The sequence below is a fragment of the Mauremys reevesii genome, unplaced genomic scaffold, assembly GCF_016161935.1.
Source record: "Mauremys reevesii isolate NIE-2019 unplaced genomic scaffold, ASM1616193v1 Contig23, whole genome shotgun sequence".
Classification (NCBI taxonomy): Eukaryota; Metazoa; Chordata; order Testudines; family Geoemydidae; genus Mauremys; species Mauremys reevesii.
In genome coordinates, this window is record NW_024100833.1 from 149,169 (window position 1) to 175,945 (window position 26,777).

Genomic DNA, 26,777 nt, shown 5'->3' on the forward strand with positions numbered 1-26,777 from the left:
ATCACCGGTGGGGGTTGGGAATAGGGTGAGCAGATGTCCCGATTTTATAGGGACAGTCCCGATATTTGGGACTTTTTTTTATATGGGCTTCTATTACCCACCACTCCCCTGTCCTGATTTTTCACACTTGCAGTCTGGGCACCCTAGCCTGGAACCACACGGGGTTCATCATTTTGGGTCCAGTTTTCACGTAGACAAGGTCTTAGTCCGTCTTTCTATCCCTCACCAGACGTGTTTCCATCTGTCCACCGCCCTACGTTCCCATGGACCCACATTCCCACCGATACGTGACCGTCCGTCCCCATGGATCTGTCCATCGCCCTCTATCTAGCAGAACCAAACCCATCAATTCACTCTGCAGGGACCATCTCCCGCCAAACGGCCCGAATGGCCCCGTGGGCGTCTGAGCCGGGAACCCTGTTCCCTGGGGGGTGAATTGTTCCATTTATCCCGCTCACCTTTTCCATCTGGCTCCGTCGTGGTGGGATTCAGCTGCTTGGGCCCAGCTGAGGTGGTTCCTTCTGTGGGATGAGAACGAGCGTCAGCTGGGATGGGGGAGGGAGGAAACCGAGCACCCAGACACAGCCCTGAAAATCCAGGGGCTGCTGCTCCCCCCTGGCCAGGGAACCCCCCAGTGACTCCGTCCATGCTCCCCATCTGGGCGTCCCCTCTGCTGGGCCCAGGGTTCAGGGTAGAGCTTGGCTCTGAGAATCCCATTGGGGCCAACACCATCTGAGGGTTTGGCTCTGGGTGGGGCTGGGAACGGGGACGTGGAGCCAGGCCCCTCACCTGCTTCCACCAGCTCCATGGGGTCACTGGGCTTCGACCAGATGGGCGGGTCCCACCTGGTGCGATATCGGCAGCTGTAGCTCCCTGCGTCTCCCCAGTCTTTGGGGCCCACAGGATGGGGCTGTGCATTGGGGGGAAGCTCTCCCAGGCCCTGTCCCCACCAAGCCAATCTGGCATCTGTCCAGTGACCCCCCCATATGAAATGAGTCCGGGGGTGTTCAGATGGGGCATTCGCTGTGGGGATCTGCCCCCGGTCCCACCCAGGCAGCCCTTCGTGGCTCCCCCTGGGGGCGGCTCCTTGGGCAGCACATACCTGTTTTTGGGGTGGTTGATGGTGATTCACTGCCCTTAGACTCGGTATCTGGCCCTGCGCTGCCTGAGCAGGGGGAAGTCGGTGCTGTTTCTGACTGAGTCAGGTCGGTTCCCCCTGTGGGAATAGAACCAGCGTCTGTCAGGGGTAGGGCACAGGGGTGAGAAAGCTGGAGCCCTGGTGTCTGTGGTGAGTTATACACGGACCCCTTCTCCTAGTCGGCAATGGCGGCTCTTCCCCGGGATGAGCCGGCGTCCCTTGGGAGAGGATGGGACCCAGGGATTCGGTCCGGCTCAGCGCCCCCGGATCCCAGAACGGGGAGGATCGGCCCAGCGAGACCCTGAGTTTAGATACAGCCCCTGGCTGGTGGGACGAACTGGGACGGTTCTTACTGTTGCCTGCGAGTGCTGAGTGGCGGGTGTTGGCCTGGGTCTGCATTGCGGGATGGGAGACTGGCCTTGGGGGAGGATACCTGAGCCTGTAAGTGAGAACCCAGGAAGGGGTTAGAGGCCAGGTGACACCTCTGCCCGGGAAGCTGAACAAAGGCTTGGGGAAGAGACTCAGGAGAGGGAGAGGGTTTTCAGGTGGTGGCTGGTGTAATGGAGGGAAGGTCAGACGGGGCTCTGACCCCCCAAGGGGGCTGTGGTGCTCCTGGGACCCCAAGATTGACCTAACTGGGGAGGAGCCTGTCGTCCGTACCTGCAAGACCTGTCTGGGACTGTGTTCCTGTCACCTAAATAAACCTTCTGCTTTACTGGCTGGCTGAGAGTCCTGGTGACCACAGGAAGCCGGGGGTGCAGGGCCCTGACTCCCCCACACTCCGTGAAAACTGGCTCTACGGAAACCGGCACCAAAATCATTGCTGACTCGTATTAAGAACCAGGAGCCCCTGTTCTGGGCCAGCTGCCCTGTGTTTTCGGAGCTGTACGGACACAGGACAGAGAGACGGTCCCTGCCCCAGCCAGGTGCCATTCACACCTGGAGTCACTGCAGAGCAGATCTGGGCGCGGCTGTTCCTATCTCATCAGGGGCGGCTCTAGGCACCAGCAAAGCAAGCTCCTGCTTGGGGCAGCCCATTTGCAGGGGCGGCAGGGATCCAGCATGGGAGCTGAGAACCAACAGGGGGCTCTGGGAGCTGTAGTTCCTTGCTTAGCTCCCTGCCTATAGAGCCAGCCCTGGAGCAGGGAAAGAACTACATTTCCCAGCATTCCCTTGGCTGCCATCAACTGGAAAGGAAGGAGAGGGACCTCATGCAGCAGCGTGCTGTGAGTGCTGTGATTGGTAGGGAGACCATATTTTAACATTCAAAAAACAGGACACCTCACGGGGAGGGTAGCCCCACCCTGCCTCCATCTACTCCCTTCGACTGCCCCCCCACAGAAACCCCAGCCCATCTAACCCCCTGTCTCCCTGTCCCCTGATCACCCCCTCCTGGGACCCCTGCCCCCAACTTCCCCCCTGGACCCCACTCCCTACCTGTCCCCTGACAAACCCCTGGGACTCCCATGCTTATCCAACTGCTGCCTGTCCCCTGACTGCCCCCCCAAACCTCCACCCCATCCAACCCCCTGCTCCCTGTCCCTTGACTGCCCCCCCCCGGAACCCTCTAACCCTTCTCCAATCCCCCAGCCCTTTTACCGTGCCACTCAGACCAGTGTGTCTGGCTCCATGCAGCTCCAGACACGCTGCTGCAGATGTGCTGCCGTGCTCCCCCCCTCCCCAACACCCAGCACCTGCCTTCCAGATTTGAACACCTCAAAATTCACGAGTGCTCAAGCTCAGTTTGGGAAGCTGTTACTTCATTTTTCCCAAATCAAATATACTGATCCACTGTAACTTGCTGTAGAAAAAGTAGGATAAAATTGAGCAAAAAATGCTTCCCAGTGGTTATTAGGACTGGAATTGCTATTTTCAACAGCCATTGCCATTTCTTTATTTTTTTGTTTAAAAGGAAGACAGTGATATTGCATTGGCAAATTCCCTATAGAAAGAAAGTGTGGAACAAAAGAATAATAAAGGCACCTCAACTTTTCCTTATTTATGGAGCACAGTCTTATAATATGCATCCAGATCTCCTCCAATCACACAAGCTGAAAATTGTTCCACTTTAGTGCAGCTCTGTAACCATATGGGAACTAATCCTGTCTGTGTTTTGTGCCTGCTGAATGACCCGCCCTGGGAGTGAGTTACCAGTGACCCAGGGCTGTGGCGGAAGGAGGGTGCAGATGGAGGGGCTGGGGTGGCAGGAGGTGTGTGTGGGGGCACTGGTGGGAAGGAAGGGGGGAGCCCAGGGATGGGGCGGCAGTGGGGTGGGGGGAGGGCACTGGTAGGGGGGAAAAGGGGAATCCCAGCGCTGGGGTGGCAGGGGGTGTGGGTAGGGAGAGGAGCCCATGGCTGGGATGGGGGGCAGCCAACAAATTTTTTGCTTGGGGTGGCTAAAAACCTAGAGCTGGCCCCGTCTCCCACCCCTCAGCAGGGCAATGGCGCGGATCCATCTGCCAGGAGCCCAGGGAGGGGTGGCTGGGGCAGGGCAAGGAGAGGCCGAGGGGACCTAGAGGTCAATTGTGTTTTCTCTCCATCGGCTGGGGAGGGAGAAATCAGTTCAGTGGGGAATGATCACAAGTGGATCAGAGTTCGCTGGTGTAGCAGGACCTCCTGGGTAGGGTCACACTGGGAACTATTGCTGAGCTGCCTGATCAGTAACTGCCATTCGCTGAATTAAACCCACTTCATGGGCAACAATTTACACTCATGGAGCCCCAGGAGCTGGAGTTGGACGGTCTAGAGCACTAGGCCAGAACCCAACACGCTACAGTCCCGTCGTGGCTTCTCTGTTCCTAGGCTGGTTTGTTGTGCGGTCTCTGTTTGCTACTCTAAGCTCCAGCTCAGATACCTGCAGCAATTTCTCCAGGCGATGGGTCGGCTTCTCAACTGAGCTACTGTCCCTCAACTGCTTTTTCTAGAGTCCCTTTGCTCTCGGACAAATTCTCTCTTCCTGTTGCTGCAGCTGAAGGTTTTCTAACAATGGCTCAGGTATCTTAGAAAATCTTTTTTCTTCCTGTTTCACTGCCCGGTTCTTCCTGTAACTTTCCCCCTCTGTCACGGAGTGTGGGGGAGTCCGGCCCTGCACCCCTCTTCCTGGGACCCACAGTGACTCTCAGCCAGCCAGTAAAACAGAAGGTTTATTGGACAACAGGAACACCGGATACAGCAGAGCTCATGTTCAGAGCCAGGACCCCTCACTCTGGCCTCTCTGGGGTTCAGGGTGTCTGGATTCCAGCACAGGTTCCCCTGCAAACCCACCACCCCGGTCCCAAAACTGAAGACTGACCCCACCCTCTCCACTCAGCTCCTTTTCTTTTGTCCAGCTCCTGGGCTGAGGTGTCACCTCCCCTCCCCCAGGCCTATCTCATGTTACAGTCTGCATACCTGCGTCTCACCTAAAATCCTCCCTGCTCTCCCATCCCCTACATAGACAGTCCCTACTCCACCACACGGTGGAGTCCAGTAAGGGGGTGAGAAACGGGATCCTGTCTGCAGGGTCAACCTGGTGCAGCTCGCAGGCGTTCTCAAAGGCCCTCAGGAAGGTATCTATTTCCTCCCCCTCCTTATGCCGGGCCAGGAAGCTCTTATCAAAGCTCTTTGTAGGCTTGGGTCCCCCCTCACTCACCGCAGCCGGGGCCTTACTGTTGTTCAGCTGGGCCAGGTCCAGCTCATGTTTACGTTGCTTCTCCTTCTCCCTCTCCTCGTATTCACGCTGCTTCTCCTTCTCCCTCTCCTCATGTTCACGCTGCTTCTCCTTCTCCCTCTCCTCGTGTTCGCGTTGCTTCTCCTTCTCCCTCTCCTCATGTTCACGCTGCTTCTCCTTCTCCCTCTCCTCGTGTTCGCGTTGCTTCTCCTTCTCCATCTCCTCATGTTCACGCTGCTTCTCCTTCTCCCTCTCCTCGTGTTTACGCTGGTTCTCCTTCTCCTCCAGCTCACGCTGGCTTTGTCTCTCCTCCTGTTCCCTCTGTTCCTTACGCTCCTCCAGCTCTCTCAGTTTTATCTCTCTCTCCAAGTCCAGCCGTCTGCGCTCCACGGATGCTGAGCGTCGCCAGGACGATCCCCGGCTGGGGGGTGAGCTTTGCCGGGCCGATCCCCTGCTGGCCAGGGGGGTCACGGTGCCCTCGGTAGCTGGGCTCCTCCTCTCCCTCCCCCTAGGCCTAGGGGTGGGAGGTCTCGGGGAGCCCTCAGCGGCCGGCTGACCACTCCTAGTGGGTACAGACACTGGTGCCTGCGCTGCATCTGCCCGGCTGCTTCCCTCAGAGACAGGGATCGGTTCCTTCACACGATCTGCGTCCTCCAGCTGGGCAATCAGCTGGGCCTTGGTGAGCTTCCCACTGTGCAGCCCTCTCCGCTGGCACAGCTCCACCAGGTCACACTTGCGCTGCGTGGCATACATCTTCCTGCTGGCAGCTCGCAGGCCGGGGTGCTCGCCGCTCCCCACAGGTTCCAGGGGGACCCCTAGTGTGCCAGTCCTTCAGGTCACCACCTTTCCGCCAGGGTCGAGCTTCAGCCTCCTCCGACCCTGGGATCGCTCGCTGTGATCCCCCGGTGGACCCTGTTACTGCAAAGTCCTTCTCTCTGGTCACACTCTCCCAGGGGTTAATCACCCCTTCGTTTTACTGCTCCCCAGTCACTTACTGCAGGAAGTGCCATCCACAGAGTGCAGTCGATCCCACCGCTACCACCAGTTGTCACGGAGTGTGGGGGAGTCCGGCCCTGCACCCCTCTTCCTGGGACCCACAGTGACTCTCAGCCAGCCAGTAAAACAGAAGGTTTATTGGACAACAGGAACACCGGATACAGCAGAGCTCGTGTTCAGAGCCAGGACCCCTCACTCTGGCCTCTCTGGGGGTTCAGGGTGTCTGGATTCCAGCACAGGTTCCCCTGCAAACCCACCACCCCGGTCCCAAAACCGAAGACTGACCCCACCCTCTCCACTCAGCTCCTTTTCTTTTGTCCAGCTCCTGGGCCGAGGTGTCACATCCCCTCCCCCAAGCCTAGCTCATGTTACAGTCTGCATACCTGCATCTCACCTAAAATCCTCCCTGCTCTCCCATCCTCCCTGCTCTCCCATCCCCCACATAGACAGTCCCTACTCCACCACACCCTCCTGCCTCTGTCTTTCCTCTCTCTGCCTCCCCCTGTTCCTGCCATCTCTGCCCCTTCTCAACGGGACTGTCCCCCTGCCAGCTCTGTGCCTGGTGCATTCAATGACACAGCTCAGCCACCGGGTCCCTTTCTACTGGCTCCCGCTCGCTGGGTCCCTGCGTTTCTGGTGCCGGTTGGTACCTCGCTGGCTGCTGGTGTCTCTCCCCGGCGCTGGGCAGCCTCCCTCCAAACTCTATCAGCCGTTTCCACCAGCAGCGCTGGGGCGGGGGAGGAGCTGCTGGCTGCTGTCCCACGCTGGTTTCTTTCTCTCCCCACCACAAAAAATCCCGCCCCAGGCTCGAGCTCCCCCCACTTCCCCTGCCCGGGAATCCCTGGGGTCTCCCCACAGCCAACGTGTGCAGCTCCCACTGCTCTGTAACCCGACAGCCCCTAGCTCAGGTGAGCATAAGACAGGCAGCCCTGGAAGGCAGTCACAGGCTGGGGGTGGGGCCGGCTGGGCAGTGACCCCCCCATATGAAATGAATCTGGGGGGTGTTCAGATGGGGCATTCACTGTGCTCAAATTCACGAGTGCTCAAGCTCAGTATGGGAACCAATCCTGTCTGTGTTTTGTGCCTGCTGAACGACCTACCCTGGGAGTGAGTTACCAGTGACCCAGGGCTGCGGCGGAAGGAGGGTGCAGGTGGAGGGGGGGAGAGCCCAGGGCTGGGGTGGCAGAAGGTGTGTGTGGGGGCACTGGTGGGAAGGAAGGGGGGAGCCCAGGGCTGGGGCGGCAGTGGGGTGGGTGAGCGAACTGGAGGGGGGAAAAGGGGAAGCCCAGTGCTGGGGTGGCAGGGGCGGTGGGTAGGGGGAGGAGCCCAGGGCTGGGACGGGGGGCAAAAAATCCCGCCCCAGGCTCGAACTCACCCCACTTCTGCTGCCCAGGAATCCTTGGGAGTCTCCCCACAGCTGGTGTTTCCAGGCTGCTTCTGAGCAGCCAACGTGTGCAGCTCCCACTGCTCTGTAACCCGACAGCCCCCAGCCCAGGTGGGCATCACACAGTGGGCCCTGGAAGGCAGTCACAGGCTGGGGGCAGGGCCGGCTGGGCAGCCCCTGGGCCCGACTCCTCTCCGCACCCCCAGAGCAGGGAAGGCCGGGACAGGATCCCCCTGGGACAGGCCCCTGCTCTGCAGCTCCCCTGGGGGCAGGGATCCCCCCTCCCTTGGCCTGGAGCCTCCAGCAGCTGCTGCTGTCCCCTTGCTGGGGAACCCACCAGTGATTCTGTCCCTGCCCCCCAGCCGGGCGTCCCCTTAGCTGGGCCCAGGGCTCAGGGCAGAGCCTGGCTCTGAGCATCCCATTGGCACAGAGAATAAAAATGTGGCCACTTTTGGGGGGGCACTTTGTGTGACCCCCAGGCAGAGGAGCTGGCTCTGCTCCCCGGAGGAGTTCTGTGCTCCGGCCCCACTGATTCGGGGGGGTCCTGTGCCTGCTTCCCCCCTTGCACATGCCCCTGCCCCTGCAGCGATGATGGGGATGCTCAGCTTCAGTTCTGATCGCCCTGGGAAGCAGCACCAGGCCGTGAGCGGCTGGTTCAGTACTTGCTGCCCCAGCCCCTCCCCCTTGAGGGCCCAGGGACCCACAGCAGAACAGTCTATGGGGCTAGTGGGAGGGGCAGGAGCAGAGGGGATTATGGGTAATAGTGGTCGGCGGTTCACTCCCAATGGGAGAGGGTTGTACTTGGGTGGGGGCAGGGTGTGTGGGGGGATGTACCTCAGGCCCCGTGTACCCTGTGAAACCAGCTGGGCCCAGATCCTACAGCACCCCCAGACTTGGGTCCTGCCCCTGTCCTGGGAATTTCTCAGCAGCTTCAGCTCCCTTCTGCGTAGGAATCATATGGGTGGGAGGATGGCAGTGGGAAGGGGCCTTCCTGCTGGGGAGTGTGCTTTAAGGTCATTGGGAGAGCCATGCCCTGCTGAAATGATCAGTTGCGGAAGACGTAACCGTGCTGTCATCGCAACGGTAATGATTAGGTGCCAGAGTCAACAGCATGTCACTCTGGATCGGTGGGTTCAAGTGTTCACACCACCTCTATCTGGACTGAGAGGTTCCAGGGTTAATGCCCCACTGGGCAGCACCCCAGCGAAGGGGGAGCCCTGCTTCTGAGCCATTTCCCTAGGCTGGCTGTAAACTCAGGCTGACAAATGGGATACACGGGGTCGTTATTCCCGGCGCTGTTCTCCCACGGGGATACACACCAAGCCGTGCCCCACACGGGTGGCTTTGTGGTGCCTGTGGGCAGAACAACATCCCGATTGGTGGGGTCCCCAGAGTGGGGCTGTTTCCAGGGCTGGTTTGATGGTGATTCCCCCCCGCCAGCCCCAGTACCTGGCCTTGTGGTGCCTGGGCGGGTGGAAACCGGTGTCGTTCCCGGCTGAGTAAGGTCGTTTTCCCCTGCGGGAATAGAACCGATGTGTGTCAAGAGCGGGGCTGAGAAAGCTGGAGCCCGGGCATCTATGGTTCGTTATACAGGGAACTTTCCTCCCCACAACCAGCAATGGTGGCTCTTCCCCGGGCTGAGCCGGAGTCCCTGGGGAGAGGACGGGACCCAGGCATTCGGGTCGGCTCAGCACCCCCGGAATCCCAGAATGGGGAGGAGCAGCCCAGCGAGACCCTGAGCGCAGATACAGCCCCTGCCTGGCCCCACGGAAACCGGAACCAAAATCATCACTGACTAGTATTAATTACTAGGAGCCCCTGTCCTGGGCCAGCTCCCCTGTGTGCTTGGAGCTGTACGGACACACGACACTGAGACGGTCCCTGCCCCAGCCAGGTGCCATTCACACCTGGAGTCACTGCGGAGCAGGTCTGGGTGCGGCTGTTCCTATTTGGGAGGAGGAACGTCCCTGGGTCTGTAGAGCTACAGGGGAGCTTGTCTAAGAGCCGGGGCTGTATCAAACAAGGGGCTCTAATACTGACAGCCCAGACTCGCTCTGAGATCACCAGTGGGGGTTGGGAATAGGGTGAACAGATGTCCCGATTTTATAGGGACAGTCCCGATATTTGGGGCTTTTTTTTATATGGGCTTCTATTACCCACCACTCCCCTGTCCTGATTTTTCACACTTGCAGTCTGGTCACCCTAGCTTGGAACCACACGGGGTTCATCATTTTGGGTCCAGTTTTCACGTAGACAAGGTCTTAGTTCGTCTTTCTATCCCTCACCAGACGTGCTCCCATCTGTCCACCGCCCTACATCCCCATGGATCTGTCCATCGCCCTCTATCTAGCAGAACTAAACCCATCAATTCTCTCTGCAGGGACCATCTCCCGCCAAACGGCCCGAATGGCCCCGTGGGCATCTGAGCCGGGAACCCTGTTCCCTGGGGGGTGAATTGTTCCATTTCTCCCGCTCACCTTTTCCATCTGGCTCCGTCGTGGTGGGATTCAGCTGCTTGGGCCCAGCTGAGGTGGTTCCTTCTGTGGGATGAGAACGAGCGTCAGCTGGGATGGGGGAGCACCCAGCCATCAGCCCTGAAAATCCAGGGGCTGCTGCTCCCCCCTGGCCAGGGAACCCCCCAGTAACTCCGTCCATGCTCCCCATCTGGGCGTCCCCTCTGCTGGGCCCAGGGTTCAGGGTAGAACTTGCCCTGAGCATCCCACTGGGGCCAAGACCATCTGAGGGTCTGGCTCTGGGTGGGGCTGGGAACGGGGACGTGGAGCCAGGCCCCTCACCTGCTACCACCAGCTCCATGGGGTCACTGGGCTTCGACCAGACGGGCGGGTCCCACTTGGTGCGATATCGGCAGCTGTAGCTCCCTGCGTCTCCCCAGTCTGTGGGGCCCACAGGGTGGGGCTGTGCATTGGGGGGAAGCTCTCCCAGGCCCTGTCCCCACCAAGCCAATCTGGCATCTGTCCAGTGACCCCCCCATATGAAATGAGTCTGGGGGTGTTCAGATGGGGCATTCGCTGTGGGGATCTGCCCCCGGTCCCACCCAGGCAGCCCTTCGTGGCTCCCCCATGGGGGCGGCTCCTTGGGCAGCACATACCTGTTTTTGGGGTGGTTGATGGCGATTCACTGCCCTTAGACTCGGTAGCTGGCCCTGCGCTGCCTGAGGAGGGGGAAGTCAATGCTGTTTCTGACTGAGTCGGGTCGGTTCCCCCTGTGGGAATAGAACCAGCGTCTGTCAGGGGTAGGGCACAGGGGTGAGAAAGCTGGAGCCCTGGTGTCTGTGGTGAGTTATACATGGACCCCTTCTCCTAGTCGGCAATGGCGGCTCTTCCCCGGGCTGAGCCGGCGTCCCTGGGGAGAGGACGGGACCCAGGGATTCGGGCCGGCTCAGCGCCCCCGGGATCTCAGAACGGGGAGGATCGGCCCAGCGAGACCCTGAGTGTAGATACAGCCCCTGGCTGGTGGGACGAACTGGGACTGTTCTTACTGTGGCCTGTGAGTGCTGAGTGGGGGGTGTTGGCCTGGAAGGACGGTCTGCATTGCGGGAGGGAGACTGGCCTTGGGGGGGGGGGGGATACCTGAGCCTGTAAGTGAGAACTCAGGAAGGGGTTAGAGGCCAGGTGACACCTCTGCCCGGGAAGCTGAACAAAGGCTTGGGGAAGAGACTCAGGAGAGGGAGAGGGTTTTCAGGTGGTGGCTGGTGTAATGGAGGGAAGGTCAGACAGGGCTCTGACCCCCCAAGGGAGCTGTGGTGCTCCTGGGACCCCAAGATGGACCAAACTGGGGAGGAGCCTGTCGTCCGTACCTGCAAGACCTGTCTGGGACTGTGTTCCTGTCACCTAAATAAACCTTCAGCTTTACTGGCTGGCTGAGAGTCCTGGTGATCACAGGAAGCGGGGGGTGCAGGGCCCTGACTCCCCCACACTCCGTGACAAGTGGCTCTACGGAAACCGGCACCAAAATCATTGCTGACTCGTATTAATTACCAGGAGCCCCTGTTCTGGGCCAGCTGCCCTGTGTGCTCGGAGCTGTATGGACACAGGACCCAGAGACGGTCCCTGCCCCAGCCAGGTGCCATTCACACCTGGAGTCACTGCAGAGGAGATCTGGGTGCGGCTGTTCCTATCTCCTCAGGGGCGGCTCTAGGCACCAGCAAAGCAAGCACCTGCTTGGGCAGCCCATTTGCAGCTGCAGGAGGGATCCAGCATGGGAGCTGAGAACCAACAGGGGGCTCTGGGAGCTGTAGTTCCTTGCTTAGCTCCCTGCCTATAGAGCCAGCCCTGGAGAAGGGAAAGAACTACATTTCCCAGCATTCCCTTGGCCACTACCAATTGGAAAGGAAGGAGAGGGACCTCGTGCAGCAGCGTGCTGTGAGTGCTGTGAATCGTAGGGAGACCATATTTTAACATTCAAAATACAGGACACTCCACGGGGAGGGTAGCCCCACCCTGCCTCCATCTACTCCCTTCCACTGCCCCCCACAGAAACCCCAGCCCATCCAACCCCCTGTCTCCCTGTCCCCTGATAACCCCCTCCTGGGACCCCTGCCCCAACTTCCCCTGGACCCCACTCCCTACCTGTCCCCTGACACACCCCTGGGACTCCCAAGCTTATCCAACCGCTGCCAGTCCCCTGACTGCCCCCAAACCTCCACCCCATCCAACCCCCTGCTCCCTGTCCCTTGACTGCCCCCCCGGAACCCTCTAACCCTTCTCCAATCCCCCAGCCCTTTTACCGTGCCACTCAGACCAGTGTGTCTGGCTCCATGCAGCTCCTGACACGCTGCTGCAGATGTGCTGCCGTGCTCCCCCCCTCCCCAACACCCAGCACCTGCCTTCCAGATTTGAACACCTCAAAATTCACGAGTGCTCAAGCTCAGTTTGGGAAGCTGTTACTTTATTTCTCCCAAATCAAATCTACTGATCCACTGTAACTTGCTGTAGAAAAAGTAGGATAAAATTGAGCAAAAAATGCTTCCCAGTGGTTATTAGGACTGGAATTGCTATTTTCAACAGCCATTGCCATTTCTTTGTTTGTTTGTTTAAAAGGAAGACAGTGTTTTGCATTGGCAAATTCCCTATAGAAAGAAAGTGTGGAACAAAAGAATAATAAAGGCACCTCAACTTTTCCTTATTTATGCAGCACAGTCTTATAATATGCATCCAGATCTCCTCCAATCACAAAAGCTGAAAATTGTTCCACTTTAGTGCAGCTCTGTAACCATATGGGAACTTATCCTGTCTGTGTTTTGTGCCTGCTGAATGACCCGCCCTGGGAGTGAGTTACCAGTGACCCAGGGCTGCGGCGGAAGGAGGGTGCAGGTGCCTGGGGGGAGAGCCCAGGGCTGTGGTGGCAGGAGGTGTGTGTGGGGGCACTGGTGGGAAGGAAGGGGGGAGCCCAGGGCTGGGGTGGCAGTGGGGTGGGGGAGAGAACTGGTAGGGGGGAAAAGGGGAAGCCCAGCGCTGGGGTGGCAGGGGGTGTGGACAGGGGGAGGAGCCCAGGGCTGGGATGGGGGGCAGCCAAACATTTTTAAGCTTGGGGCGGCGAAAAACCTAGATCTGGCGCCGTCCCCCACCCCTCAGCAGTTCAATGGTTTGGATCCATCTGCCAGGAGCCCAGGGAGGGGTGGCTGGGGCAGGGCAAGGAGAGGCCGAAGGGACCTAGAGGCCAATTGTGTTTTCTCTCCATCGGCTGGGGAGGGAGAAATCAGTTCGGTGGGGAATGATCACAAGTGGATCAGAGTTCGCTGGTGTAGCAGGACCTGCTGGGTAGGGTCACACTGGGAACTATTGCTGAGCTGCCTGACCAGTAAATGCCATTGGCTGAATTAAACCCACTTCATGGGCAACAATTTTCATTCATGGAGCCCCAGGAGCTGGAGTTGGACCGTCCAAGGCACTAGGCCAGAACCCAACGCGCTACGGTCCCATCGCGGCTTCTCTGTTCCTAGGCTGGTTTGTTGTGCGGTCTCTGTTTGCTACTCTAAGCTCCAGCTCAGATACCTGCAGCAATTTCTCCAGGCGATGGGTCGGCTTCTCAACTGATCGACTGTCCCTCCACTGCTTTTTCTAGAGTCCCTTTGCTCTCGGACAAATTCTCTCTTCCTGTTGCTGCAGCTGAAGGTTTTCTAACAATTGCTCAGGTAACGTAGAGAATCTTTTTTCTTCCTGTTTCACTACCCGGTTCTTCCTGTAACTTTCCCCCTCATGCCTCTGTCTTTCCTCTCTCTGCCTCCCCCTGTTCCTGCCATCTCTGCCCCTTCTCAACGGGACTCTCTCCTTGCCAGCTCTGTGCCTGGCGCCTTCGATGACACAGCTCAGCCACCGGGTCCCTTTCCACTCGCTCCCGCTCGCTGGGTCCCTGCGTTTCTGGTGCCGGTTGGTACCTCGCTGGATGCTGGTGTCTCTCCCCGGCACTGGGCATCCTCCCTTGAAACTCCACCAGCCGTTTCCACCAGCATCGCTGGGATGGGGGAGGAGCTGCTGGCTGCTGTCCCCCGCTGGTTTCTTTCTCTCCCCACCACAAAAAATTCCCACCCCAGGATCGAGCTCCCCCCACTTCCTCTGCCCGGGAATCCTTGGGGGTCTCCCCACAGCTGGTGTTTCCAGGCTGCTTCTGAGCAGCCAACGTGTGCAGCTCCCACTGCTCTGTAACCCGACAGCCCCCAGCCCAGGTGGGCATCACACAGCCGGCCCTGGAAGGCCATCACAGGCTGGGGGCGGGGCCGGCTGGGCAGCCCCTGGGCCCGACTCCTCTGTGCACCCCCAGAGCAGGGAAGGCCGGGACAGCATCCCCCTGGGAAAGGCCCCAGCTCTGCAGCTCCCCTGGGGGCAGGGATCCCCCCTCCCTTGGCCTGGAGCCTCCAGCAGCTGCTGCTGTCCCCTTGCTGGGGAACCCACCAGTGATTCTGTCCCTGCTCCCCAGCCGGGCGTCCCCTTAGCTGGGCCCAGGACTCAGGGCAGAGCCTGGCTCTGAGCATCCCATTGGTGCAGAGACCCCTGATCAGGGGCGTGCAGAGGAATAAAAATGTGGCTGCTTTTGGGGGGCAACTTTGTGTGACCCCCAGGCAGAGGAGCTGGCTCTGCTCCCCGGAGGAGTTCTGTGCTCCAGCCCCACTGATTCGGGGGGGCCCTGTGCCTGCCCTTAGACTTGGTAGCTGGCCCTGCGCTGCCTGAGCAGGGGGACGTCGGTGCTGTTTCTGAGTCGGGTCGGTTCCCCCTGTGGGAATAGAACCAGCGTCTGTCAGGGGTAGGGCACAGGGGTGAGAAAGCTGGAGCCCTGGTGTCTGTGGTGAGTTATACACGGACCCATTCTCCTAGTCGGCAATGGCGGCTCTTCCCCGGGCTGAGCCGGCGTCCCTGGGGAGAGGATGGGACCCAGGGATTCGGGCCGGCTCAGCGCCCCCGGGATCCCAGAACGGGGAGGATCGGCCCAGCGAGACCCTGAGCGTAGATACAGCCCCTGGCTGGTGGGACGAACTGGGACTGTTCTTACTGTGGCCTGTGAGTGCTGGGTGGGGGGTGTTGGCCTGGGAGGACGGTCTGCATTGCGGGATGGGAGACTGGCCTTTGGGGAGGATACCTGAGCCTGTAAGTGAGAACCCAGGAAGGGATTAGAGGCCAGGTGACACCTCTGCCCGGGAAGCTGAACAAAGGCTTGGGGAAGAGACTTAGGAGAGGGAGAGGGTTTTCAGGTGGTGTCTGGTGTAATGGAGGGAAGGTCAGACGGGGCTCTGACCCCCCAAGGGGGCTGTGGTGCTCCTGGGATCCCAAGATGGAAATAACAGGGGAGGAGCCTGTCGTCCGTACCTACAAGACCTGTCTGGGACTGTGTTCCTGTCATCTAAATAAACCTTCTGCTTTACTGGCTGGCTGAGAGTCCTGGTGATCACAGGAAGCCGGGGGTGCAAGGCCCTGACTCCCCCACACTCCGTGACAAGTGGCTCTACGGAAACCGGCACCAAAATCATTGCTGACTCGTATTAATTACCAGGAGCCCTTGTTCTGGGCCAGCTGCCCTGTGTGCTCGGAGCTGTACGGACACAGGACACAGAGACGGTCCCTGCCGCAGCCAGGTGCCATTCACACCTTGAGTCACTGCAGAGCAGGTCTGGGCGCGGCTGTTCCTATCTCGTCAGGGGCGGCTCTAGGTACCAGCAAAGCAAGCTCCTGCTTGGGGCAGCCCATTTGCAGGGGCGGCAGGGATCCAGCATGGGAGCTGAGAACCAACAGGGGGCTCTGGGAGCTGTAGTTCCTTGCATAGCTCCCTGCCTATAGAGCCAGCCCTGGAGAAGGGAAAGAACTACATTTCCCAGCATTCCCTTGGCCACTACAAATTGGAAAGGAAGGAGAGGGACCTCATGCAGCAGCGTGCTGTGAGTGCTGTGATTGGTAGGGAGACCATATTTTAACATTCAAAAAACAGGACCCCTGCCCCCAACTTCCCCCCAGGACCCCACTCCCTACCTGTCCCCTGACAAACCCCTTTGACTCCCATGCTTATCCAACCGCTGTCTGTCCCCTGACTGCCCCCCCAAACCTCCGCCCCATCCAACCCCCTGCTCCCTGTCCCTTGACTGCCCCCCCATGGAACCCTTTAACCCTTCTCCAATCCCCCAGCCCTTTTACCGTGCCACTCAGACCAGTGTGTCTGGCTCCATGCAGCTCCAGACACGCTGCTGCAGACATGCTGCCGTGCTCCCCCCGTCCCCAACACCCAGCCCCTGCCTTCCAGATTTGAACACCTCAAAATTCACGAGTGCTCAAGCTCAGTTTGGGAAGCTGTTACTTCATTTCTCCCAAATCAAATCTACTGATCCACTGTAACTTGCTGTAGAAAAAGTAGGATAAAATTGAGCAAAAAAATGCTTCCCAGTGGTTATTAGGACTGGAATTGCTATTTTCAACAGCCATTGCCATTTCTTTGTTTGTTTGTTTAAAAGGAAGACAGTGATATTGCATTGGCAAATTCCCCATAGAAAGAAAGAGTGGAACAAAAGAATAATAAAGGCACCTCAACTTTTCCTTATTTATGGAGCACAGTCTTATAATATGCATCCAGATCTCCTCCAATCACACAAGCTGAAAATTGTTCCACTTTAGTGCAGCTCTTTAATCATATGGGAACCAATCCTCTCTGTGTTTTGTGCCTGCTGAATGACCCGACCTGGGAGTGAATTACCAGTGACCCAGGGCTGTGGCGGAAGGAGGGTGCAGGTGGAGGGGGGGAGAGCGCAGGGCTGGGGTGGCAGGAGGTGTGTGTGGGCGCACTGGTGGGAAGGAAGGGGGGAGCCCAGGGCTGGGGCAGCAGTGGGGTGGGTAGGGGGAAAAAGGGGAAGCCCAGTGCTGGGGTGGCAGGGGGTGTGGGTAGGGGGAGGAGCCCAGGGCTGGGACGAGGGGCAAAAAATCCCACCCCAGGCTCGAGCTCCCCCACTTCTGCTGCCCAGGAATCCTTGGGGGTCTCCCCACAGCTGGTGTTTCCAGGCTGCTTCTGAGCAGCTAACGTGTGCAGCTCCCACTGCTCTGTAACCCGACAGCCCCCATCACAGGTGGGCATCACACAGCCGGCCCTGGAAGGTAGTCACAGGCTGGGGGCAGGGCCGGCTGGGCAGCCCCTGGGCCCGACTCCTCTGTGCATCCCCAAAGCAGGATAGGCCGGGACAGGATCCCCCTGGGACAGGCCCCTGCTCTGCAGCTCCCCTGGGGGCAGGGATCCCCCCTCCCTTGGCCTGGAGCCTCCAGCAGCTGCTGCTGTCCCCTTGCTGGGGAAACCACCAGTGATTCTGTCCCTGCTCCCCAGCCGGGCGTCCCCTTAGCTGGGCCCAGGACTCAGGGCAGAGCCTGGCTTTGAGCGTCCCATTGGTGCAGAGACCCCTGATCAGGGGCGTGCAGAGGAATAAAAATGTGGCTGCTTTTGGGGGGCAACTTTGTGTGCCCCCCCCAGGCAGAGGAGCTGGCTCTGCTCCCCGGAGGAGTTCTGTGCTCCAGCCCCACTGATTCGCGGGGGCCCTGTGCCTGCTTCCCCCCTTGCACATGCCCCTGCCCCTGCGGCGATGATGGGGATGCTCAGCTTCAGTTCTGATCGCCCTGGGAAGCAGCACCAGGCCGTGAGCGGCTGGTTCAGTACTTGCTGCCCCAGCCCCTCCCCCTTGAGGGCCCAGGGACCCACAGCAGAACAGTCTATGGGGCTAGTGGGAGGGGCAGGAGCAGAAGGGATTCTGGGTAATAGTGGTCGGCGGTTCACTCCCAATGGCAGAGGGCTGTACTTGGGTGGGGGCAGGGTGTGTGGGGGGATGTACCTCAGGCCCCATGTACCCTGTGAAACCAGCTGGGCCCGGATCCTACAGCACCCCCAGACTTGGGTCCTGCCCCTGTCCTGGGAATTTCTCAGCAGCGTCAGCTCACTTCTGCGTAGGAATCATATGGGTGGGAGGATGGCAGTGCGAGGGGCCTTCCTGCTGGGGAGGGCACTTTGAGGTCATTGGGAGAGCCATGCCCTGCTGAAATGATCAGCCGTGGAAGACGTAACCGCGCTGTCATCGCAACGGTCATCATTAGGTGTCAGATTCAACAGCATGTCACTCTGGATCGGTGGGTTCAAGTGTTCACACCACCTCTATCTGGACTGAGAGGTTCCAGGGTTAATGCCCCACTGGGCAGCACCCCAGAGAAGGGGGAGCCCTGCTTCTGAGCCATTTCCCCAGGCTGGCTGTAAACTCAGGCTGACAAATGGGATACACGGGGTCGTCATTCCCGGCGCTGTTCTCTCACGTGGATACGCACCAAGCCGTGCCCCACACGGGTGGCTTTGTGGTGTCTGTGGGCAGAACAACATCCCAATTTGTGGGGTCCCCAGAGTGGGGCTGTTTCCAGGGCTGGTTTGATGGTGATTCCCCCCCGCCAGCCCCGGTACCTGGCGTTGTGGTGCCTGGGTGGGTGGAAGCCGGTGTCGTTCCCGGCTGAGTCAGGTCGTTTCCCCCTGCGGGAATAGAACCGCCGTGTGTCAACAGCGGGGCTGAGAAAGCTGGAGCACGGGTATCTATGGTTCGTTATACAGGGAACTTTCCTCCCCACAACCAGCAATGTTGGCTCTTCCCCGGGCTGAGCCGGCGTCCCTGGGGAGAGGATGGGACCCAGGCATTCGGGTCGGCTCAGCACCCCCGGTATCCCAGAATGGGGAGGATCAGCCCAGCGAGACCCTGAGCTCAGATACAGCCCCTGCCTGGCCCCATGGAAACCAGAACCAAAATCATCACTGACTAGTATTAATTACTAGGAGCCCCTGTACTGGGCCAGCTCCCCTGTGTGCTCGGAGCTGTACGGACACACGACACAGAGACGGTCCCTGCCCCAGCCAGGTGCCATTCACACCTGGAGTCACTGCGGAGCAGGTCTGGGTGCTGCTGTTCCTATTTGGGAGGAGGAACGTCCCTGTGTCTGTAGAGCTACAGGGGAGCTTGTCTAAGAGCCGGGGCTGTATCAAACTGGGGGCTCTAATACCGACAGCCCAGACTCGCTCTGAGATCACCGGTGGGGGTTGGGAATAGGGTGAGCAGATGTCCCGATTTTATAGGGACAGTCCCGATATTTGGGGCTTTTTTTTATATGGGCTTCTATTACCCACCACTCCCCTGTCCTGATTTTTCACACTTGCAGTCTGGTCACCCTAGCCTGGAACCACACGGGGTTCATCATTTTGGGTCCAGTTTTCACGTAGACAAGATCTTAGTCCGTCTTTCTATCCCTCACCAGACGTGCTCCCATCTGTCCACCGCCCTACGTTCCCATGGACCCACATTCCCACCGACCCGTGACCGTCCGTCCCCATGGATCTGTCCATCGCCCTCTATCTAGCAGAACTAAACCCATCAATTCTCTCTGCAGGGACCATCTCCCGCCAAACGGCCCGAATGGCCCCGTGGGTGTCTGAGCCGGGAACCCTGTTCCCTGGGGGGTGAATTGTTCCATTTCTCCTGCTCACCTTTTCCATCTGGCTCCGTCGTGGTGGGATTCAGCTGCTTGGGCCCAGCTGAGGTGGTTCCTTCTGTGGGATGAGAACGAGCGTCAGCTGGGGTCGGGAGGGAGGAAACCGAGCACCCAGCCAGCAGCCCTGAAAATCCAGGGGCTGCTGCTCCCCCCTGGCCGGGGAACCCCCCAGTGACTCCGTCCATGCTCCTCATCTGGGCGTCCCCTCTGCTGGGCCCAGGGTTCAGGGTAGGGCTTGGCTCTGAGCATCCCATTGGGGACAAGACCATCTGAGGGTCTGGCTCTGGGTGGAGCTGGGAATGGGGACATGGAGCCAGGCCCCTCACCTGCTACCACCAGCTCTATGGGGTCACTGGGCTTTGACCAGATGGGCGGGTCCCACTTGGTGCGATATCGGCAGCTGTAGCTCCCTGCGTCTCCCCAGTCTGTGGGGCCCACAGGGTGGGGCTGTGCATTGGGGGGAAGCTCTCCCAAGCCCTGTCCCCACCAAGCCAATCTGTCATCTGTCCAGTGACCCCCCCATATGAAATGAGTCCGGGGGTGTTCAGATGGGGCATTCGCTGTGGGGATCTGCCCCCGGTCCCACCCAGGCAGCCCTTCGTGGCTCCCCCTTGGGGCGGCTCCTTGGGCAGCACATACCTGTTTTTGGGGTGGTTGATGGCGATTCACTGCCCTTAGACTCGGTATCTGGCCCTGCGCTGCCTGAGCAGGGGGAAGTCGGTGCTGTTTCTGACTGAGTCGGGTCGGTTCCCCCTGTGGGAATAGAACCAGCGTCTGTCAGGGGTAGGGCACAGGGGTGAGAAAGCTGGAGGCTTGGTGTCTGTGGTGAGTTATACACGGACCCCTTCCCCTAGTCGGCAATGGTAGCTCTTCCCCGGGCTGAGCCGGCGTCCCTGGGGAGAGGATGGGACCCAGGGATTCGTGCCGGCTCATCGCCCCCGGGATCCCAGAACGGGGAGGATCGGCCCAGCGAGACCCTGAGCGGAGATACAGCCCCTGGCTGGTGGGATGAACTGGGACTGTTCTTACTGTGGCCTGTGAGTGCTGAGTGGGGGGTGTTGGCCTGGGAGGACGGTCTGCATTGCGGGATGGGACACTGGCCTTGGGGGAGGATACCTGAGCCTGTAAGTGAGAACCCAGGAAGGGGTTAGAGGCCAGGTGACACCTCTGCCCGGGAAGGTGAACAAAGGCTTGGGGAAGAGACTCAGGAGAGGGAGAGGGTTTTCAGGTGGTGGCTGGTGTAATGGAGGGAAGGTCAGACAGGGCTCTGACCCCCCAAGGGAGCTGTGGTGCTCCTGGTACCCCAAGATGGACCTAACTGGGGAGGAGCCTGTCGTCCGTATCTGCAAGACCTGTCTGGGACTGTGTTCCTGTCATCTAAATAAACCTTCTGCTTTACTGGCTGGCTGAGAGACCTGGTGATCACAGGAAGCGCGGGGTGCAGGGCCCTGACTCCCCCACACTCCGTGACAACTGGCTCTACGGAAACCGGCACCAAAATCATTGCTGACTCGTATTAATTACCAGGAGCCCCTGTTCTGGGTCACAGGACACAGAGACGGTCCCTGCCCCAGCCAGGTGCCATTCACACCTGGAGTCACTGCAGAGCAGGTCTGGGTGCGGCTGTTCCTATCTTGTCAGGGGCGGCTCTAGGCACCAGCAAAGCAAGCTCCTGCTTGGGGCAGCCCATTTGCAGGGGCGGCAGGGATCCAGCATGGGAGCTGAGAACCAACAGGGGGCTCTGGGAGCTGTAGTTCCTTGCTTAGCTCCCTGCCTATAGAGCCAGCCCTGGAGCAGGGAAAGAACTACATTTCCCATCATTCCCTTGGCCACTACCAATTGGAAAGGAAGGAGAGGGACCTCATGCAGCAGCGTGCTGTGAGTGCTGTGAATGGTAGGGAGACCATATTTTAACATTCAAAAAACAGGACACTGCACGGGGAGGGTAGCCCCACTCTGACACCATCTAGTCCCTTCGACTGCCCCACACAGAAATCCCAGCCCATCTAACCCCCTGGCTCCCTGTCCCCTGATCACCCCCTCCCAGGACCCCTGCCCCTAACTGCGCCCCAGGACCCCACCCCCTATCTAAGCACCGCTGGTCCTTGTCCCCTGATCACCCCCTCCTGGGACCCCTGCCCCCAACTTCCCCCCAGGACCCCACTCCCTACCTGTTCCCTGACAAATCCCTGGGACTCCCATGCTTACCCAACCGCTGCCTGTTCCCTGACTACCCCCCCCAAACCTCCACCCCATCCAACCCCCCCACTCCCTGTCCCTTGACTGCCCCCCCGAACCCCCTAACCCTTCTCCAACCCCCCAGCCCTTTTACCGTGTCACTCAGACCAGTGTGTCTGGGTCCCTGCAGCTCCAGACACGCTGCTGCAGACATGCTGCCGTGCTCCCCGCCTCTCCCACACCCAGCACCTGCCTTCCAGATTTGAACACCTCAAAATTCACGAGTGCTCAAGCTCAGGTTGGGAAGCTGTTACTTCATTTCTCCCAAATCAAATATACTGATCCACTGTAACTTGCTGTAGAAAAAGTAGGATAAAATTGAGCAAAAAATGGTTCCCAGTGGTTATTAGGACTGGAATTGCTATTTTCAACAGCCATTGCCATTTCTTTGTTTGTTTGTTTAAAAGGAAGACACTGATATTGCATTGGCAAATTCCCTATAGAAAGAAAGTGTGGAACAAAAGAATAATAAAGGCACCTCAACTTTTCCTTATTTATGGAGCACAGTCTTATAATATGCATCCAGATCTCCTCCAATCACACAAGCTGAAAATTGTTCCACTTTAGTGCAGCTCTGTAACCATATGGGAACTTATCCTGTCTGTGTTTTGTGCCTGCTGAATGACCCGCCCTGGGAGTGAGTTACCAGTGACCCAGGGCTGTGGCGGAAGGAGGGTGCAGGTGCAGGGGGGCAGAGCAAAGGGCTGGGGTGGCAGGAGGTGTGTGTGGGGGAGGAGCCCAGGGCTGGGACGGGGAACAGCCAACAAATTTTTTGCTTGGGGCGGCAAAAAACCTAGAGCTGGCCCCGTCCCCCACCCCTCAGCAGGGCAATGGCGCGGATCCATCTGCCAGGAGCCCAGGGAGGGGTGGCTGGGGCAGGGCAAGGAGAGGCCGAGGGGACCTAGAGGCCAATTGTGTTTTCTCTCCATCGGCTGGGGAGGGAGAAATCAGTTCAGTGGGGAATGATCACAAGTGGATCAGAGTTCGCTGGTGGAGCAGGAACTGCTGGGTAGGGTCACACTGGGAACTATTGCTGATCTGCCTGACCAGTAACTGCCATTGGCTGAATTAAACCCACTTTATGGGCGTCAATTTACATTCATGGAGCCCCAGGTCCTGGAGTTGGACCGTCCAGAGCACTAGGCAAGAACCCACAGCGCTACGGTCCCGTCGCGGCTTCTCTGTTCCTAGGCTAGTTTGTTGTGTCTTGAGCCATCCCCTTGCGCCGTCTCTGTTTGCTGCTCTGAGCTCCAGCTCAGATACCTGCAGCGATTTCTCCAGGTGATGGGTCGGCTTCTCAACTGAGCTAATGTCCCTCCACTGCTTTTTCTAGAGTCCCTTTGCTCTCGGACAAATTCTCTCTTCCTGTTGCTGCAGCTGAAGGTTTTCTAACAATTGCTCAGGTATCTTAGAAAATCTTTTTTCTTCCTGTTTCACTGCCCGGTTCTTCCTGTAACTTTCCCCCTCTGTCACGGAGTGTGGGGGAGTCCGGCCCTGCACCCCTCTTCCTGGGACCCACAGTGACTCTCAGCCAGCCAGTAAAACAGAAGGTTTATTGGACAACAGGAACACAGGCTACAGCAGGGCTCATGTTCAGAGCCAGGACCCCCCACTCTGGCCTCTCTGGGGGTTCAGGGTGTCTGGATTCCAGCAGAGGTTCCCCTGCAAACCCACCACCCCGGTCCCAAAACCGAAGACTGACCCCACCCTCTCCACTCAGCTCCTTTTCTTTTGTCCAGCTCCTGGGCCGAGGTGTCACCTCCCCTCCCCGAGGCCTAGCTCATGTTGCAGTCTGCATACCTGCGTCTCACCTAAAATCCTCCCTGATCTCCCATCCTCCCTTCTCTCCCATCCCCCACATAGACAGTCCCTACTCCACCACACCTCTCCCCCCTGCGAGACTGAACTGAGCGGGGTCACTTTGCCCAGTGACCCGGGGAAGTTCAGGGCCCCGTCTCCGGGACAGTGCATCCGCTATCAGGTTGGCACTTCCCTTCACGTGGACCACGTCCATGTCATAGTCCTGCAGGAGCAGGCTCCACCTCAGGAGCTTGGCGTTGGCTCCTTTCATCTGGTGCAGCCAGGTCAGGGGAGAGTGGTCGGTGTACATGGTGAAGTGGTGCCCAAAGAGATATGGCTCCAGTTTCTTAAGGGCCCACACCATGGCCAGGCATTCCTTCTCGATGGCCGCGTAGTTCTGCTCCTGGGGTAGCAACTTCTTGCTCAGGTACACGATGGGGTGTCTCTCCCCCTTTTCATCCTCCTGCATCAACACTGCCCCCAGTCCCGAGTCTGAGGCGTCGGTGAACACCAGAAAGGGCTTGTCAGAGTCTGGGTTTGCCAGAACTGGGCCACTAACCAGAGCCTCCTTCAGTGCCTGGAGAGCCTCCTGGCACTGCTCGGTCCAGACCACCTTGTCCAGCTTCCCCTTCTTGCACAGCTCAGTGATGGGGGCGGCTATGGCGCTAAAGTGGGGCACGAACCTTCGATAGTACCCCGCCATCCCGATAAAGGCCTGGACCTGCTTTTTGGTCTGGGGAGCGGGCCAGTCTCTGATCACCTCCTCCTTGGCTGGTTCTGGCTTTAGGCAGCCGCTCCCCACCCAATGGCCCAGGTAAGATACTTCCACCATCCCCACCTTGCACTTCTCAGCCTTTACGATTAGCCCAGCCTCCAGGAGTCAGTCCAGCACTCGTCTAACCTGGGACACGTGGTCCTCCCAGGTCTGGCTGAAGATGCAGATGTCGTCAATATACGCCACAGCAAAACTCTCCATCCCCCTCAGTAGCTGATCCACCAGCCGCTGGAAGGTGGCCGGCGCTCCCTTGAGGCCGAAGGGCAGGGTTAGAAACTCATAGAGCCCCAGAGGGGTGATAAAGGCTGATTTCAGCCTGGCATCTGCGTCCAGCGGCACTTGCCAGTAGCCTTTGGTAAGATCCATGGTGGGGTGAGGTACCGAGCACCTCCCAGCGTGTCCAGGAGCTCGTCAGGCCTTGGCATGGGGTAGGCATCCGATACAGTGATTGCATTGAGCTTTCGATAGTCCACACAGAACCGGATCGACCCGTCCTTCTTGGGGACCAGCACCATTGGGGAGGGCCAGGGGCTGGCGGACGGCCGGATCACCCCCAAGGCCAGCATGTCCCTGACCTCTCTTTCTAAGTCCTGGGCAGTTTTCCCGGTGACCCGAAAAGGGGAGCATCTTATAGGGGAATGTGACCCAGTCTCCACCCGGTGGACAGTCAAATTAGTGCGTCCAGGTTGGTTGGAAAACAGCTGTTGGTACAGATGCAGCACCCCTCTGATCTCAGCCTGCTGGGCCGGAGCCAGCTGATCAGAGGGGAAACCAGCCTTTGTCCCTGGGAATAGATCCACTAAAGGGTCATCCCCTGGCTCCTCCCAATGCCCACACACGGCCAGCACCATATTCCCCCGGTCATAGTATGGCTTCATCATATTCACATGGTATACCCGGCGGTGGTGCGCCCGGTTCGACAGCTCCACCACATAGTTTACCTCATTCAGTTGCTGGACAACCTTGAAGGGCCCTTCCCAGGCGGCCTGGAGTTTGTTTTTCCTCACGGGGATGAGAACCATGACTTGATCCACGGTGGCGAAGGCGCAGGCCCGCGCCGTGCGGTCGTACCAGACCTTCTGCTTCCTCTGGGCTCGGGCCAGATTCTCCCTGGCCAGGCCCATGAGCTCGGCAAGTCATTCCCGGAAGGTCAGGACATACTCCACCACGGACTCGCCATCGGGAGCGGCCTTCCCCTCCCATTCGTCTCTCATCAGGTCCAGGGCCCCCTTAACCGCCTTCCATACAACAGTTTGAAAGGAGAGAACCCAGTTGACTCCTGGGGTACCTCCGGGTACGCAAACAGCAGGTGAGGTAAATACTTGTCCCAGTACAGTGGGTGCTGGTGCATAAATGTTTTCAGCATCATCTTTAGCGTCCCGTTGAACCTGTCCACCAGCCCGTTTGTCTGGGAGTGATACGCTGAGGCCCAGCTGGGTCGGATCCCACATTTCCTCCTCAGGGACTGGAGCAGGTTCGACATGAAGTTGGAACCCCACCTGCCTGAAAATGATCAGCAGCGCATCTGCCATGGTGTCTGCTTCGGTAGAGGGCAAGGCCACTGCCTCGGGGTAGCGAGTGGCGAAATCTACCACCACCAGGATGTGTTTCTTCCCTGACCGGGTCCCCTTGCTGAGCGGGCCCACCATGTCTATGGCCACCTTCTGGAAAGGTTATTCTATGATGGGCAAAGGCCTCAAAGCTGCTTTCCCCTTGTCCCGGGTCTTCCCCACCCGCTGGCAGGGGTCACAGGATTGGCAGTACTGTCGGACATGGGTAAAGACCCCAGGCCAGTAAAAGTTCCGTAGCAGCCTCTGCCTGGTGCGCCGGATTCCCTGGTGCCCTGCGAGGGGGATGTCTTGGGCCAGGTACAGCAGCTTGTGGCGAAACTTCTGGGGAACCACCAGCTGCCTCCTGATCCCCCATGACTCCACCTCCCTGGGGGGGAGCCCATTCTCCGTACAGGAACCCCTTCTCCCACAGGAACCTCTCCTTGCAACCTCTCCTCATCGTCTGTGCTGCACTGAGGTCAGCTCTGTCCCTGGGCTTCTGCAAGGAGGGATCTTTCTGCACCTCGGCCTGGAACTCAGCCGCTGGGACAGGGATGGGGACCTGCTCTCTCTCACCTGCTGGGACTGAGGCCGCAGCCTCTCCGGGCCGTGTCCCTGGACGTTCCCTACCCGCCAGGTCAGGGTCCTGCGCCTCGGGCAGAGTACCTTCCCCGTTGTCAGGGCACAGTGCCCTGCGCCGACTCTGACTACGGGTCACGACCAGGGCGCCCCGGGCATTGCCTGGCCAGGCCTCGAGGTCCCCCCCTATTAACACCTCTGTGGGCAAATGTGGGTGTACCCCCATGTCCTTGGGGCCCTCCTTGACCCCCCACTTCAGGTACACCCTCACCACAGGCACCTTGAATGGGGTCCCGCTCACGCCCATCAGGGTTAGGTAGGTATCCGGCACCATCCGATCTGGGGCCCCCACCTCAGGTCAGGCCAGCGTCACCTCTGCGCCCGTGTCCCAGTACCCAGTGACCTTCCTCCCATCCACCTCCAGGGAAAAAAGGCACTGGTTCCGGAGGGGCAGCCCCGTGCCCACCCTGTAGACCAAAAACCCTGGGTCCGGAGCATCCAGCCCCCCAGAGGAGCTGACCTGGGGCCCTCCTCCCTCCTTCCCAGGTGGAACACTGCCTTTCCTGGGAATGCTGCCCCTCATCCAATTGGGTCTTTACCCAGTCAACCCTCTGTGGGTTGGGTCTGCTTGGTCTGTCCCTGAGCTTGGGGCACTGGGCCCGTATGTGGCCT

At 59.1% G+C, this 26,777-nt stretch overlaps 1 protein-coding gene across 1 annotated transcript in view; it reads right to left on the reverse strand.

Moving 5' to 3' along the window:
- The window catches only part of LOC120393548 (mucin-5AC-like), a 353,632-nt gene that overhangs the window by 102,665 nt on the left and 224,190 nt on the right, over window positions 1-26,777 (reverse strand). The window contains exons 19-25 of the mRNA XM_039518169.1: window positions 19,803-19,937; window positions 19,159-19,221; window positions 10,277-10,390; window positions 9,645-9,707; window positions 8,617-8,682; window positions 1,103-1,216; window positions 459-521 (exon numbers count right to left, since the gene is read on the reverse strand). Coding sequence (XP_039374103.1) covers window positions 459-521; window positions 1,103-1,216; window positions 8,617-8,682; window positions 9,645-9,707; window positions 10,277-10,390; window positions 19,159-19,221; window positions 19,803-19,937 — 618 coding nt within the window. The remainder of the gene's footprint in view (window positions 1-458; window positions 522-1,102; window positions 1,217-8,616; window positions 8,683-9,644; window positions 9,708-10,276; window positions 10,391-19,158; window positions 19,222-19,802; window positions 19,938-26,777) is intronic.